The sequence below is a fragment of the Podarcis erhardii genome (assembly GCF_964252035.2).
Source record: "Podarcis erhardii genome assembly, chromosome: 14".
Taxonomy (NCBI): domain Eukaryota; kingdom Metazoa; phylum Chordata; class Lepidosauria; order Squamata; family Lacertidae; genus Podarcis; species Podarcis erhardii.
In genome coordinates, this window is record NC_138503.1 from 49,302,424 (window position 1) to 49,317,818 (window position 15,395).

The 15,395-nt window shown below is 48.3% G+C and overlaps 1 protein-coding gene across 2 annotated transcripts; it reads right to left on the reverse strand.

Annotated features, from left to right (window-relative positions):
* Positions 1–618: 618 nt before the first annotated feature.
* NT5M (5',3'-nucleotidase, mitochondrial) lies at positions 619–12,658 on the reverse strand. 2 transcript variants are annotated; one of them, XM_081839429.1, is made up of 5 exons: positions 11,642–12,624; positions 9,371–9,471; positions 5,297–5,357; positions 3,834–3,948; positions 619–2,360 (listed from the first exon to the last, which is right to left on the reverse strand). In XM_081839429.1, exons 1-5 carry the CDS (start codon positions 11,948–11,950, stop codon positions 2,218–2,220), a joined length of 729 nt encoding a protein of 242 aa, XP_081695555.1. In that variant the 5' UTR covers positions 11,951–12,624; the 3' UTR covers positions 619–2,217. The 2 variants fall into 2 exon arrangements, with proteins under 2 accessions (XP_081695555.1, XP_081695556.1); XM_081839430.1 differs by lacking the exon at positions 3,834–3,948 and having other exon boundaries at positions 11,642–12,658.
* Between the last annotated feature and the right edge of the window lie 2,737 nt (positions 12,659–15,395).

Sequence of the window (15,395 nt, forward strand, 5' to 3'; positions counted from 1 at the left end):
GAACAAAAATTAGAAAAGATGGAAAGGATTTGCTGAAATAGTTAATCGAATTAGAATACAAAAAAGGGAGGTGGGAGGAGGTCAAGGAAACAAGCAAATGAAGGATAAGTTGGGAAGATTAGTTGTGTTTTTTGTTTTTTTGTGTGTGTGGTTTTTTTGTTTTTTTTCCTTATTGTGATGTTTTGTTTTGTTTTTGGTTTAATATGGTGTTATTACTTTTACTTTTGTTTTTTGTAACCCTTAAAAATCTTAATAAATATTATTTAAAAAAACAAAACAATACAGGACTCTTGGATCGTCTGGACGGAAAACAAAGGTGTGGTTTTTGTAGAAATTAGCCTACTGTAGAAAGAGTAGATTTCCATTCATTTGCCAGCTGACAACTGTTGAGGTAGCTCAGTTGGTTGTGCATGACACTCTTAATATCAGAATCGTGGGTGTGAGCCCCACACTGAGAAAAGATTCCTGCATTTCAGGGGGTCGGACTAGATGACCTTTGTGGTCCCTTCCGACTCTACCACTATATGATTCTATGATTTGCCTCCACCTGTTCCCCAAAAGACACCCAGAAGAGCACATTCTCCTAGCTTGAATCAGCTCTGCAGAAATCAAAACTGATTCTAATTCTTTCAGATTTATTTCTCAACATGACTGTTTAGGAAAGCTGCTGAATTTGGGGGTTTTGAACCGGGAGAATGGAAACAAGAGGACAGCGTCAAAGCACGGAATTGAAAACTTGAAAGGGCTGCCTTTAAAATACATTGACGCGCCAATCTTTCCTTCCTTTCTCGAAAATAGTCTCAAAATAGATTTCAAAAGCAGAACTTGAAAAATATTGCAGATTCACGGAGCCAAATTAATTCTGACCATTTGCCAAATTTCAGCTTGAGGGGGGAATCCTTTTGGCTTTCGTCCTCCAGGAACAATAAAGCTTTCTTCCTTGTGTGCTGTCACAAGCTTTTTAGCTGCCATGTGTTGGGAGGGAATGAGAGTGTCTCATGACGGAAGACCCCTGTCCAGTGTCGCTTGACTGAGACACTAGTCAAAGAGCTACATATACCACAAATGTTCCAGAAAGTTCCCTTCAAGGTGAAGCTCAGACCTTGCTCCTATGGGCAGCGAGTGCGAAATGGTCCACCTGTTCATGGGCTGCCCTATCTGCTTCAGGATATGGGCCCACATTGCAGTGTTCTCCTGTCCAAAAAAATAAAATAAAAATTCATCTGTATAGAAAACCAGCAGGCTAGAATATTTCTCCCTGGCATACTATTCTTCTACCTGGAGGGATAGTTGGTGGGGTATAAAGTCCATTCAGTCTTGTGAGTCTATCCGCGAAAAATGACGTGGATTTGATTTTTGCCATTTGTGAGAACTGAGGCCTCCTTGCCCAACCTGAGATTCCACAGGCCTTCTTACGTTAGAAGGGCAGTCGCTTTGGCTTACACTGAGAGCCCAAAGGAGAACTTGGCTGGAACCAGGTCTCAGCTCAGAAACCTGGGTTTGTCGACCAGCTGCCATCTTGAACCATCAAACGCTATGACAGAGAGGATGTTTCTGGGAGTTAAGGGTAGGGAAACTGTGGACCTCCAGATGTTGACGGACTCCAACTCTCATCATCCTCAATTAGCACGACCAAGGATGATGGGAACTGGAGTCCAACAATGTTTGGACCGGTGACTGGTTCCCCAACCCAGGCTTTCCCCCTCGCAAATGAGCTACCACAGTTCACACACACATATATTTTGGATTTTTAAGTGGCTCCCAGACCGGCCTGGCCCTCGGCTCATTTCAACGTCCTCCCGAAGCAAACTAAATTTCAGTCCTGGAAATGGAGGCATGTCCGAGATTGGGAGAGGATGTTGAAGATGGCGGCCATCTTTACGGAAGCCAGATATAAAGCTAAACAGTGCTTGGTGGGTGGTGAACACCCCTGGCTGGGCCTTCCTTTGGGATAAGACGTCTTTTGGACTAGGCCAAGCCAGACCCAGGAAGGGTGCTTGGCAAAGGTCCTTTGGTGGCCCAGCTTTTGTGATGGCTCTAGCAGAATGGCCAAGCTCCTTTTTCTTGGGAAGCCTGCCCTCGTCTCTGGCTCCATAGCTGAATCCAAAGACATGTTTTTTCCTGCTTCTCCCCACGGGGCCAAGATGTGGTTTTCAGGCCTGCACCACTGATTCTGGCCCCTCGCCGGGCACGTCGAGGAGACTCTCCCAACGAGCTCTACAATGCCCGCTTGCTATCCAAGATGGCCTTCCAGTCATCAGCCCATGAATGCAGCCTCCGACGAAGAGGAGGCAGCTGGAGGTGCTTGTTGTGGCAGGCCGTGAAGAGGATGTGCTCCCAGCTCGGACTCTTCTCAGCTCCTGGAAGGCAAAGAAAACAAGGCAACTCAGGATCTTTTTAAACTGAGTAACGTCTGTCTGTGGGGTTTTGTTTGGTTTTTTTAAAAAAAAATCTGTCACCTCACTACGCTATGGAATCTAATAGTGGGAATGAAAAGGGGAGAGAAGTTTCTAATCCTCATGGGTGTAAAGATTGGCTTTACAACAGCTGGTGAAGTCTCACAATCCACTAACAGAGGTTCTGTGCTCCAGTCTGCAGAGCTTGTATATCGTGGGAAGGCAACCTAAGGCCCGTGGGCCAGATACAGCCCAATCGCCTTCTCAATCTGGCCCACAGACAGTCCGCGATTCAGTGTGTTTTTACATGAGTAGAATGTGTCCTTTTATTTAAAATGCATCTCTGGGTTATTTGTGGGGCATAGGAATTCGTTCTCCCCCCCGCCTTTCAAAATATAGTCCGGCCCCCCACAAGGTCTGAGGGACAGTGGACCGGCCCCCTGCTGAAAAAGTTTGCTGACCCTTATTGTATAGGTTTCAGGTTTTGTTTCTGTCCTCAAAGCAGAATTTTGAATTTCTGCAGGGTAGACACAGCCCTGTGTGTGCTATATGCCTGTAAACCCCAAAGTCTGTCGTAAGCGACTTTGCTTATTTACTACGGTAGCAACTGGCAGGTAGCCATATAGTGTACTAGCCAACAGACACCTGCAGCTGGCAGCAATGTGATCTAAACATGCCTACTTGGATGTAAGTCCCATTGTGTTTAATGGGGCTTACTCCCAGGTAAGTGGCTGTAGCCTCAGGAGTGGCTGGATTATGTTTGCCGTGACACACAGAAGAATTGCCTAAAAGCAAAAAAACCGGTATTCTCACAGCTCCTTCACGTCCCTGCCTGCCAATAACCTCTGAGCTCCTCTGTGTCCCTCCATCCCTGCTCCATTTAAACTCCTGCTGTTGTTTAAAACCATCATTTGAAATCCTGCTTCTCTTTCACTCCCCCTTCACCCTTGCCCTGACTTCATGCGAATCCAGGATTGTGATGCAGGCCTAAAATGGGAGTTGCGTGATGACAGCCTTATGTTTTTATGTCTATAGGAAGATACAAACTGAAGCTCAATCCAGATAAGGCTGAGACACTGTTAGTGGGTGGTTCCCTAGACCGGATGGATGGGAGGTTGCCTGCTCTTAGCTTGGATCTGTTGGTAGCTTGGATCTATTGGTCTGGATCTATAGCTGGATCTATTGCTGTTGCTTGAGGCTCAGGTGGCCTCGGTGGCAGAGAGTGTCTTCCATCAGCTTGGGCTGGTGGTCCAGCTGTGCCCTTATCTGGACAGGGATAGCCTAACTACTGTTGTCCAAGCTCTGGTATACAAATTCAAATAAATAAGCACAGTATGTGTCAATGTTGAAGGGCTTTTGGGGCCTTCACTGCCTTGCACTTCCACACACACCCCCCACCAGCCCCCGATGCCCTTTCCCTTGGGACAACCCCTTCACCTATTATATCAGGCCTGTCGTCGATCAGCAGGTCGCCAGAGACCACCGTCTTATCTCGGGTGAGGACGATCTGTTCCAGAAACTCTTGGCCCAAGTGCTTCTCCACCCAGGCGTACTGGAAAGTGGAAAATGAAACAGTGGAAGAAAAGAGTTTGTGGGCAGAGGGTGTGAAGAGGATGGAACTGGCACCGGCATGACCAGCAAACCACAATGACCAAAAAACCCAAAATTAACCCCATTATGGGGAAGCAGGGAGCAGGAAGTGGAGCTTAACTTTGAGCCAAGACTTGGAAGACTCCAGATGGGCTGGGCGTCTGCACAAAATTTGACTGCAATCTTGCGCTTGGTGCAGTTATGGAACCAGCTCCCCACAGCTTTGAGGCTGATCCAGGAGTCCGTGCCTTTTAATTGGCTTTTCATATCAGTCTTTTCGTGGAGAGTTCTGCTTTATTCGTCACTTTAATGCCCTCTCTTGGTCTCATCCTGGCTCCCCGGAGTTTCACTGCAAATTTGATCACTTTATTTTCGTTCTTGATTTCACTTACTTCTCAGCAATAATTAAAGGTAAAGGTAAAGGTACCCCTGCCCGTACAGGCCAGTCGTGTCTAACTCTAGGGTTGTGCGCTCATCTCACTCTAGAGGCCGGGAGCCAGCGCTGTCCGCAGACACTTCCGGGTCACGTGGCCAGCGTGACGAAGCTGCTCTGGCGAGCCAGCACCAGCACAGCACATGGAAACGCCGTTTACCTTCCCGCTATAAAGCGGTACCTATTTATCTACTTGCACTTAGGGGTGCTTTTGAACTGCTAGGTGGGCAGGAGCTGGGACCGAACGACGGGAGCTCACCCCGCCGTGGGGATTTGAACCGCCGACCATACGATCGGCAAGTCCTAGGCACTGAGGTTTTACCCACAGCGCTACCCGCGTCCCAGCAATAATTATATACCGCTTAAAATACAGACCCTCTCTAAGCAGTTTATATAAAACATACTATAAAATTACAACGGTTAATATTAGGCAAGCATCTTCGTTGTGATGTTTTTGACACTGGCTAGAAATCTTTTTTTGTTCCGGCGAGCACCTCCAGACATAAAATTAATTGTGCACGTCTGTTGTTTTTAAAACTGCTGATGTTGCCTATATTTTGATCATTCTCTTATGCCTCCTGTTTTTCAAAGTCTGCTTTTACCACTAGTTTCAATGAATATTTAATACCAGGAAAACCCAGGAAAGGTATTGGCAATTTCCAGCCAGGGAAAGCCTGGCTAAACAGATGGGTTTTCAGAAGGCGGTCAAAACACACGGCTTTGTTCCTGCCTCTCCAGACTGCACGTAGGAGGGTGTTCCCATCGGAAAGATTCTGAATTTTGTCACTGTCCTCTGCTCTGGGAATCCTTTTGATTGAAAGGCTGGCTACGAATTGTCTAAATGAAGATATAGTAATAAAAATAATATACCCGTTACCTTTTCGTATGGGCAATACCGATACTTCTTGATGGGACTAGTGCATATGAACACATCGGTCCTACCATGATAGAAAAGAGAGAAAGGGAAGGAGGGAAGGAGAGGGAGAGAGTGTGGAGAAGAAGAAAGAATAATCAACATTTGCATTTATTCATCCTGTATGGATTCTGGCCTTCCTGCAAAAAAAAAAAAAATAGCTCAAGTGTGCTCTGCATAGATATAAGCAAAGGCTGCCTCAGATGGAGTCAGACCACTTAGTCCAGGGGTCAGAAAACTAAGGCCCAAATCCGGCCTGCGGACCCTGCCGCCCGCTCAGTCAGTCCCTATGCACTGCGGACGCCTTGCCGTGCGGGGACTGACTTTTGCGATGCTGGCACGGCATCTGGGCGGGCAGCGATGCTGGCGCGGCTTCGGATTGGCTGCAGGAAGTTCCTGTAGCCAATCCCAAGCGCGCTGCCCACGGCTGAGGTAAACCTGGCACGGCCATGGACAGAGAGGCCAGCGGACAGGTTACGGGTCTGGGCCACGCCATGGGCATCGTGACGGGTGCATCGCAGGGCTTCAGCCAGAGCTTGGCACGCCTGCTGGCCCCATGCCTGGTGCCCAGCTTCGCGCAACTGCTGGTAGCGCGCTCGGCGGCCGCGCTGGAGGGCAAGCTCAAACAAACTTTCTTTTAACATCTTTTGTTTAATTACAGACAGTAAAATAGCTCAAATAGGTAGGAGGGCGAGTGGAGAGGAAATCCTGGATGTATAAAAACCCTCCATGGTCAGCTTGGATATAAGAACATCCGAAGTACTTCTGGAATATTCGCTGGTTTCTCTTTTCGGCCACGATAGGGGAAGAAAGCAGCCTCGTTTCAGTTTGGAAAAGCTGAAATGACGATGCCTTGCCAGAGCGGGAGCAAGAAGGTGAGGTCCAAGAAGGTGTGTTTTGGGGGGGGCTGGGGGGAGAGCTGTGCACCGCCTGCCCGGCACTCCGCATGCGCGGCATGCCCGCCAACCTGGCCTCAGACGATAGGCCACAGTGCGTGGTTTACGCCACCTGGGAGATCTGCGGGGACGGACTGATGGAGCGGCCGCTGCCTGTCAACAATGCCAGTGAACGGGCGGCGCCAAGATGTGCTCCTGAGCACGTGCAAAGTACGTTCCTCCTCCAGGTCCAGAAGCAGTTGCAGGACCAGCTTGCAGGGTATTTATATTTTTCGAAATATAGTCTGGCCTCCCACAAGTTCTGAGGGACAGTGGTCCGGCCCCGTGATGAAAAAGTTTGCTGACCCCTGACTTAGTCTATCATTCTCAGGAATATTGACACTGCCTGGAAGCATCTCTACAGAATCCCAGGCCCGTCTTGCCCAGTCCTGCTCCCTGCTGTATTTGTTTAAAGTTAGCTTAAAATGCTTAGGAACCCAGAGAAGCTTTAAAAAAAGGATCTGTTGTAAGAATCTCCCTGCCCTCAAGCTTGCAGTCTAAAAGACATGGCACGCAAGGAAAGTGGGATGGGGAGGGAGAAGGGGGGAAACAATGGAAACAGTTCAGGTAGGGGTGGCTAGCTGACAGTTGAGGGTGGGCCAAAAGTAGCTGTTCTGTCAGCTAAGGCAATAGAACAACTAGAGATGTTAGATTTGAACCAGAAACCTTCTCTGTTCAAAGACTGTGTTGCCTAGTCCGAGGCCAAAATGAGTGGATATGTGCTATATTCCCAGCTCACCTACCATGAATGCGGGGGCGGGAATTTGGAGGGTCTGGTGCAAGGGAGAAAAAGAAAGAGGGTTCTGTACCCTACTGTCCAGCTCCTTTCCTCTGCAATACTAACCCAGGCTTTTAGCACCATCCTCTACTGAAATTTAAGCCTGATCAACGAGATCTTAAGTGTGCTCACTCAGAAGTATCCCACATGCAGCTTTCTCCTGAGTAAGTGCGCACAGGACTGCAGCTCGAGTATGTTTGCATGTATCCTGGCCATTCTTTAACTACAAGGTGCCAGGGGTGACTGATGCCCATGTGAATGGTTGGGCGGAAGGTAAGGAGGCCAACAGTAGGTGGCGCTAGAGCCAATGTTAGAAACTCAGGTGTATATAAGCTAATCACCAAAAGGCACCTAGGCTATGGTCGCTACAGAGGAATGCCTAGGTGCCTTTTCCACCCAATGAGACTTGTTAAGATGATTGTGATTATGATTATTCATTTCTACACCGCTTTGTATTTAAAAGGGGGAGAAATCTCAGAGAGGTTTACAAGACGTTAAAACATCAAATAAAACAATCCAGAATAAAACAAATTCAAGCTTCCTGGAAAATACCGTATTTTTCGCTCTATAGGACGCACCGGACCATAGGACGCACCTTGTTTTAGAGGGGGAGTACAAGAAAAAAAATCTCCCCCTCTCTGCTCAGCGCCCCTTCAGCGAAGCGGCAGGAGAAACGGAGCCCCTTCCATTTCTTCTCCCGCTTGGCTGAAGGGGCGCTGCGCACCTCTCCCTCTTTGCTGAAGCCAGGAGAGTCTTGCTCTCCTGGTTTCAGCGAAAGGAACCTGAAGGGGTTCTCACCGACCCTTCGCACTCTCCAGGCTTCAGCGAAAGCAAAGCGAAGCCTCCGGAGCGTGGAGGGAGCGCTCCCTCTGCGCTTTGGAAGCTTCGCGTTGCTCTTGCTGAAGCCAAGGAGCCTGCATTTGCTCCAGAGGACGCACACACATTTCCCCTTAATTTTTGGAGGGGAAAAAGTGCGTCCTATAGAGCGAAAAATACGGTATTTCAGATCCTTCTCCAAGTGACATTTTGCTGTCCCCATATTTAATTGCCTACTTAATTTATAGAGCTGTCCCATAGCAGAAGGACTTTAAGGAAGTGGGATGTAGTGGTTAGAGTGTTGGACTAGGACCTGAGTGATCAGGGTTCAAATCCCCACTCAGTCAGGAAGCTCACTGAGTGACCTTGGGCCAGTCACAGCCTCTTCACCCACCTCACAGGGTCGTGGTGGTGATTAACTGAGGAGGGGGGTGAACCATAGACTGGGATATAAATGCAGCAAATAAGCTCTTCGGCTTAAGAAAACTGGATGGTTCAGCCCGCTAGCCTAGCATCCAGAGATCTCCACGTGGGCCCAATTGGACCCCCAAACATGCCTGGTGCCTGGGGGATTTCCAACATTGGCCAGAGCCAATGACAAACGGAACCTACTAATGGTAGTTTTGTCCCTATCCTCCTCCCTGCCAAATTCTTCAAGGGGCATCACTGAGACTGTGGAGGAGGAGGAAGCTGACAGCCAGTGGATTACTTGCAAGTAAGAAGGGAGGCAGGGGGGACCTAGCAGAGAACAGACTGAGGTTTTTTTTTATGGGAGCAGCACCCCATCTCCCCTAACAGACTAGCCCCTACTGCAAAATAATCAAAGGCCGCTTAGAGGGAAAATACAGAAACAAAGGCAAGTGACCGATCACAAATTAACAGAATAAGTAACAGCAGCAGTTAAAACAACAACCGACAGTTAAGTCCAGTCGTGAACGACTCTAGGGTTGCGGCGCTCATCTCGCTTTACTGGCTGAGGGAGCCGATGTTTGTCCACAGACAGTTTTTCCGAGTCATGTGGCCAGCGTGACTAAGCCGCTTCTGGCGAAACCAGAGCAGCGCACGGAAACACTGTTTACCTTCCCGCCGGAGTGGTACCTATTTATCTACTTGCACTTTGACGTGCTTTCGAACTGCTAGGTTGGCAGGAGCTGGGACCGAGCAACGGGAGCCCACCCCGTCGCAGGGATTCGAACTGCCGACCTACCGATTGGCAAGCCCAAGAGGCTCAGAGGATTAACCCACAGCGCCACCCGCGTCCCTAAAATAACAACAGCCGATAACAAATAGATAAAATGTTGCTGTTGTTGACTGATTCATGCATTTAGTGTCGTGTATTGATAGATATCGCCCAGCCTTATAGCTCATGCTCGCCCTGGGACCATTTGGTGTAGGGAGGGCTAGAAGGACAAAATAATGAAAATAAAGGAAGAAGCCCGCCTGGTGGAAGAGCAGGGGTTTGCCTGCATGGGAAGTTTCTCCCTTGCAAATCCCCCCAAACATACTCACTCTTTTAACTCGGCCATCTGCTTGACAGCTTCCACGGCCCCTGGGAGCGGATCCAGTTCCAGGAAGAAGTTCTTTGACTCCCAAATGCCAATTGCCTTTTCCTGCAAAGAGTTTTGGAGCGAGAAGGTTGAGGAGGGGGAGAACATTAGCCTGTTAAGTCTGCTGCCCTCTTGGCTGCTCTCCTGCACAACAGAATCCACGAGAACAGCTTGAGCAGCAACATTTGAATAAGGGCTGCATACAGAGCACATTTAGAACACCTGACTTTCCTCAAAGAATTCTGGGGGTTGTAGTTTACCCCCTCGCCAGCCTGCCCAGCCCTCCCCGCTTATCCGATCAGTTAAACCAATAGCAGCAAGAGGGAACAGAATCACTCTGCCCAGGCCTAGGTCAGAGTTAGCTACTCGCTGCTCGGTGGAGCAACCTCGTGGACTTTGTACACGCTCAGACTTTTGTCATTAATAAAAACGCAGAGACGGGGTTGTGCAGTAGATGGAGAACAGGCCTGAAACTTGGGTTCAATTCCAAGGCACTTACTTACCTGCCAGCCTCATTTCCACTCTATGCAACAGGTGGATAACAGTGGCCTGCCTTATAGGGCCGTTGTGAGCATTAATAATTAGAAAAAAGCCTTGGAGGTGACTTTGCCTATTTAAAAGTGCTTGTTATTATCTACTACTGTAAACAAATGCGTATTTATTTATTTATTTCTATGTGGGTCTACCCTTGAAGAAGACTTAGAAATTTCAACTGGTCCAAAATGCAACAGCCAGATTTCTCTCTGGAGTTCCTATGCATATAACCCCTGTTTCAAAACTGTGTTCAAGTTGGTTTTCAGGTCCAGTGCTCTGTGTGGCACTAAAATTTGGCACCCCCCTTACCTCTCACACATCACTGTTGCAGCGCTGGCACGCAGCACTGCCAAACCAGTCACACAACACTAAAACCGCCTCACATTTTAGGGTTCAAAGCCCTAAATGACTTGGGCCCCAAATATCTGAAGGTGGCCTCCTTCCCCACAGACTCTCCTGGGTATTAGGATCTTGGTAGTTCCATCCATCGCCTGTAGAAACTCAGGATGGCAGCAGCGGCCCAGAAGAGGGCATGCTGCTTTGTGGCAGCTTTTGGGTTGTGGAATTCCCTGCCCACAGAGATGTGTCTGGCACCTTTATTGTATGGTTTCCTTGACATGCTGAAGACACACTTGACCTAACCTAGGCTTTGACACACGAGATAAATATCTGTACACATTCCAGGCTACTCTGCACCCCGTGAGCTGCCAGTGCACATGACTTGGCCACAATCCGTACCTATCCTGTCATTTATTTATGAAATACTGTGTTTTGATGAATTTCTCCAGCAAACCAGCTTCAATCCAAATTGAGAAAAAGAACGACCTAGCTGTGTGGTAAGCCTGTACTCTGTACACAGCCGTATTTTCAGGATCCATCCTTTTTTTTTTCTTTTTGGAAATGTTGTACAGAATGTTAATGTTTTGTGTTTCTTCCTCCCTCCTCCTTAACGCATCATGTTTTTAATGGCATTACCCCAGTATGTTTTACATGTAAGACGCTCAGAGACCTTTAGGTAACAAGTGATTAATAAGTTTCAAAACCACAACAGTATTCCTACCACTATACAGTGGTACCTCTGGTTAAGAACTTAATTCGTTCCGGAGGTCCGTTCTTAACCTGAAACTGTTCTTAACCTGAGGTACCATTTTAGCTAATGGGGCCTCCCGCTGCCGCCGCCGGAGCACGATTTCTGTTCTCATCCTGAAGTGAAGCAAAGTTCTTAACCCGAGGTACTATTTCTGGGTTAGCGGAGTCTGTAACTTGAACCGTCTGTAACCCAAGGTACTACTGTTTCAATATAAAATAGTGGTAACCTGTCCTGGAACCTGTGAATGGTAGATAACAAATCCAACAAACAACAACATCAAATTTCATTTGTTTTGCTCCAGCTGCATTTCCCTTTCTGTTTCTCTCTGGTCTCCCTTCTGTTTAATTATATACTGTAAGCCCCTTGGGGTTTTGCATTTACAAATCCCCTTGGAGATTTGTATTTTGCAAGGCACTGTGGGTGGTGTTGATGCTAATAATGAGCAATTTCCTTCATTTTACTCCAGCTGCAATTCCCTTGGTGGACCTCCCTTGCGTCTAGTTATATATGGTAAGCCCCTCGGGGCAGAGATCTGTCCTCTTGTAATCTGCAAGCTGCCTTTTCTGACATTATTAACAACAAACAACAACAACAAGGCCACTGACTCACACTCAGCTCCGATTCCAGCTGCCCATACTGCTCCGAGACCCAAAACCCCCTGCGGTCCTCCAAGGAGATGTGGGGCTTCTCCGGATACTTGGCTCTGAACTTCTTGAGGAAGCCCCCCTCGAAATCCGCCAGCACCCCGTCCATGTCCACCAAGACCCGCAGGCGCCGGCGGCGGCCGGGGGCGCAGCGCGAAGAGGCGCTGCGTCTGCTGCAGTGCGCAAAACAGCCGGCGCCCGAGGCCAGGAAAGGGGCGCAGCAGCCGCGCAGGGCTGGCCGCGGGTGCAAGAAGAAGCTGCTCATGGCTAGCATGGAGAAGGGCGGGATCTCTCTCTTAAAAAACCGGGGAAGGGCGCCGGATCAAGGCTTCCTCGTCGCTGCGCTCCCAAATCCCCAGCCTCCTTTTCTGCAACTGCTGCATCACGCCGGGTTTTCTGTCTCTCTGCGGCGCACAGATTTGGGGACCCCCACGAGGTCCGCCAAACCCGCAGATAATTGCTATTGTTGGTGCAATTATTGCCGCTGCAGCACCGAGTCCTGCCGCTCCCTTCTTGCTTCCTCGCCCCGATTTGCAGCCAAAGAGGAGCCCCGGGAGAGGAGATGGAGAGGGCGGCGAAGGCGAGGCGAGGCGAGGGCACCCGGGCCGGTTGCGCAAAAGCAGCGGCAGGGTGGCGCTCAAGGAAACGAAGGTGGGCGCGGGTCAGGGTGCGCTACGCTCGTCCCGCGCAAGATCCGCACGGGCTTCCTCCTCCTCGCCCCCTTTGCGACGGAGAAGGGCGCTCCGTGGGGCTCCTCGGGGTGCTTCCGCAGCTGGGGGTGGCCGGGCGCGGCTTGGCGCCCCGGTGCGCGCGCCCCTGGGTTGCTGCCGAGCCGCGGGAGCCGCTCTCTCGCCCTCCTCCCGAGGCGCCGGCAGAGCAGCCCAACCCGGCAGTGCTCCGGTTCTCCTTCCCATCGCCCGCGGGAGGAGCGGCGGGTGGGGAGGGGGCTGGGGCTTGCGCTCCCGGCAGCTCCAAGCGCCGCCTCGCAGCAGCGGCATGTTTCCAGCGCCGGCCGGGAAGCGCGCGCCACCAGCTCCTTGCGTGGGATCGCGTGGGTTCTCCCCAGCAGTGCCGGATTTACGTATAAGCTAAACAAGCTATAGCTTAGGGCCCACCTCTCTTGGGGGCCCCCCAAATATACTTCTTCTTAATTGTATTTCACTATTCTTAATTGTATTTCAGTTCAGTTATTTTGATAAAATACATATTTTGTTATGTGCAAATGGCTATTAGGTCCATAAATTACCATAGAGCATATTCAAAACAAAATAAAAAAAATTTCTTCCAGTAGCACCTTAAAGACCAACTAGGTTAGTATTTGGTATGAGCTTTCGTGTGCATGCACACTTCTTCAGATACACATAGAGCATATATTCAACACAAAAAACAGCGACAATTTGTTGACAAAGGACCGCTGGACATAGAAAGGGCCCCATTACCTTCAGTAGCTTAGGGCCTCATCAAGCCTCAATCTGGCCCGGCCCCGCCACCTCCCTCCTTGCGCTGGAAGTAAACCCAGGGTAGGAAACACCTCCTCGGTTGGGCTGCTTCCCCCACTGCAAAAAAGATGACCCAAGCAAGGTCAGCCTGATCCCATACCCTCCAACATTTATCCAATGAAAATAGGGACGTCCATTCTATAGTATTAGTATTAGTACCCCGCCCCTCTGGGTGGCTTCCAGCATGAATAAAAACATAATAAAGCAATAAACATTGTAAAACTTTCCTATGCAGGGCTGTCTTCTTATCTCCTTGGCTCAGGAGCTGCATAACTCCATCCCCTCCAACATCACTCCGATGAAAATAGGGACGTCCTAAGGAAAAGTGGGACATTCCGGGATCAAATCAGAAACTGGGATGGCTTCTGTAAATCTGGGGCTGTCCGCAGAAAACAGGGACATTTGGAGGGCATGTGATCCTGTGTGTGTTTACATGGAAGGAAGTTTCGTTTTGTTCAGCAGGGTTTTCAGGGTGCATGAGGAGGACTATGGGCAGGCTCAGCTCTGGAATAATCAGGTTCTGATGCCAAGGTTCAACATGGTGTATACAATTAGAAGAAGTGGGCCTCTGAGCATGTGCAGAATGCCTTTCCAGCAAAGGTTGATGAGCGCACAAGCAGTTCCAAGATTGAGGTGTTGGAGCTGAGCTCCTGTGAGCTCTGGGTGAAAAAAAGCCCTTATTATTATTTAAAAATTATTAATCACCCTAAGGTCCCATGGTGAAAGTCCAAGCAACCTAACTAAAGGTGCTCATATTCCTTGGTTGCCCCTGCTCCAGCTTTGTTGAAACTCAGTGGAAACTCCTGGAAGCATAAAACTGTCTTTCATGATTGTTATACTTTGCAGAGAGTGCTGTATTTTATTGTGCAATAGCAACTACAGGCAGAATTAGCCATATCTTTAAAATAATAATGATAATAGTTGTGAAAGCCAGGGGTTATTTTTCAGCAGGAACTTACTGGAACTCAGTTCCGGCACCTGTTCGATGGATGCCATTGCCATTATAAGAGAAGATTTCATGGTGAGTTTCAGCACCACTTTTTCAAGAAAGATGAAAGCACTGGTGAAAGCCATTTTTTCACAAAACATCTCCTAGATCATAATTATCTCACTTATTCCGTACTGTAGCCCAGAACTCTATCCTCACTGCTTCTTGAGCAAATCCCATTTCCTCCTCAACGTTTCTGGAAGCATAACAGACTGCAGATTGAAGTAGGCCTCATTCACATCACCTGTTTATAATATGTGGGTTACAATACACTATTTTTGTTTACTCAGAACAGCTATTCGCCATATGAACATATATGGTTTTCTGGAGCATAAGACATGAGATGATGAAGGTGAGAAGAGGTCACTGGCAAAAGAGATACAGCTTTGCCAAAAAAACCACCCTGAACTTGAAGTGCTGTTCCATTATTAGGTACAGACTGGATATACATCAGCCCCTGATGTCCACACTGGGAATATCAAGTGAAGGATGAGCTCATCTCTTCTTAGGATTTCCTGGTATCGTGCTGCTCACAGCACAACAACCGATTTCCCCTCTCTCAAATGGGACCTCTTAACATTGGCGCCTGAAATGCATTTCTCAAAAACAAATGTTGTTTTTTAGAAGGTTCCAGAAGAAGCATTGAAAGAACTGGTTCTGAGGTGAGGTGGATTGCTTTGTGTCTCCCAAATAATTGCTGCCCTGTTGGCATGGAAATTAGAATCCTCAGTAGAAAGTTGGCACACAAAAGTGCCACGCTCAGCAGAAAACAGGAACTCTGTGTACTCTTTATGAATTTATCTTTATCTAAAGCAGGCTTCCTCAACCTCAGCCCTCCAGATGTTTTTGGCCTACAACTCTCAGGATCCATAGCTAGCATGACCAGTGGTCAGGAATGATGGGAACTGTAGTCTCAAAACATCTGGAGGGCTGAGGTTGAGGAAGCCTGATCTAAAGTATCTGATGAAGGAATATGTGATAAATGGCTTAATAGGAAAGGAAAAGAAACCAAAGGCATAATAGGTTGAAATGTATAAATAGGGTACAAGATTGGAAAGAGGGTAGGAAATTGCTGAATTTGATTGTGTAAAGGGGAACACAGAAAAGGGAGATGTGAGGAAGTCAGGAAAGAGGGTTACAAAGATAGTAAGCAAGGAATAATTTTTTTCTTTGTTTTTTGTTGTTTTTGTTACTTTTGGTTTGTGCTATTTTTGATTGTCTTTTTCTCTGTT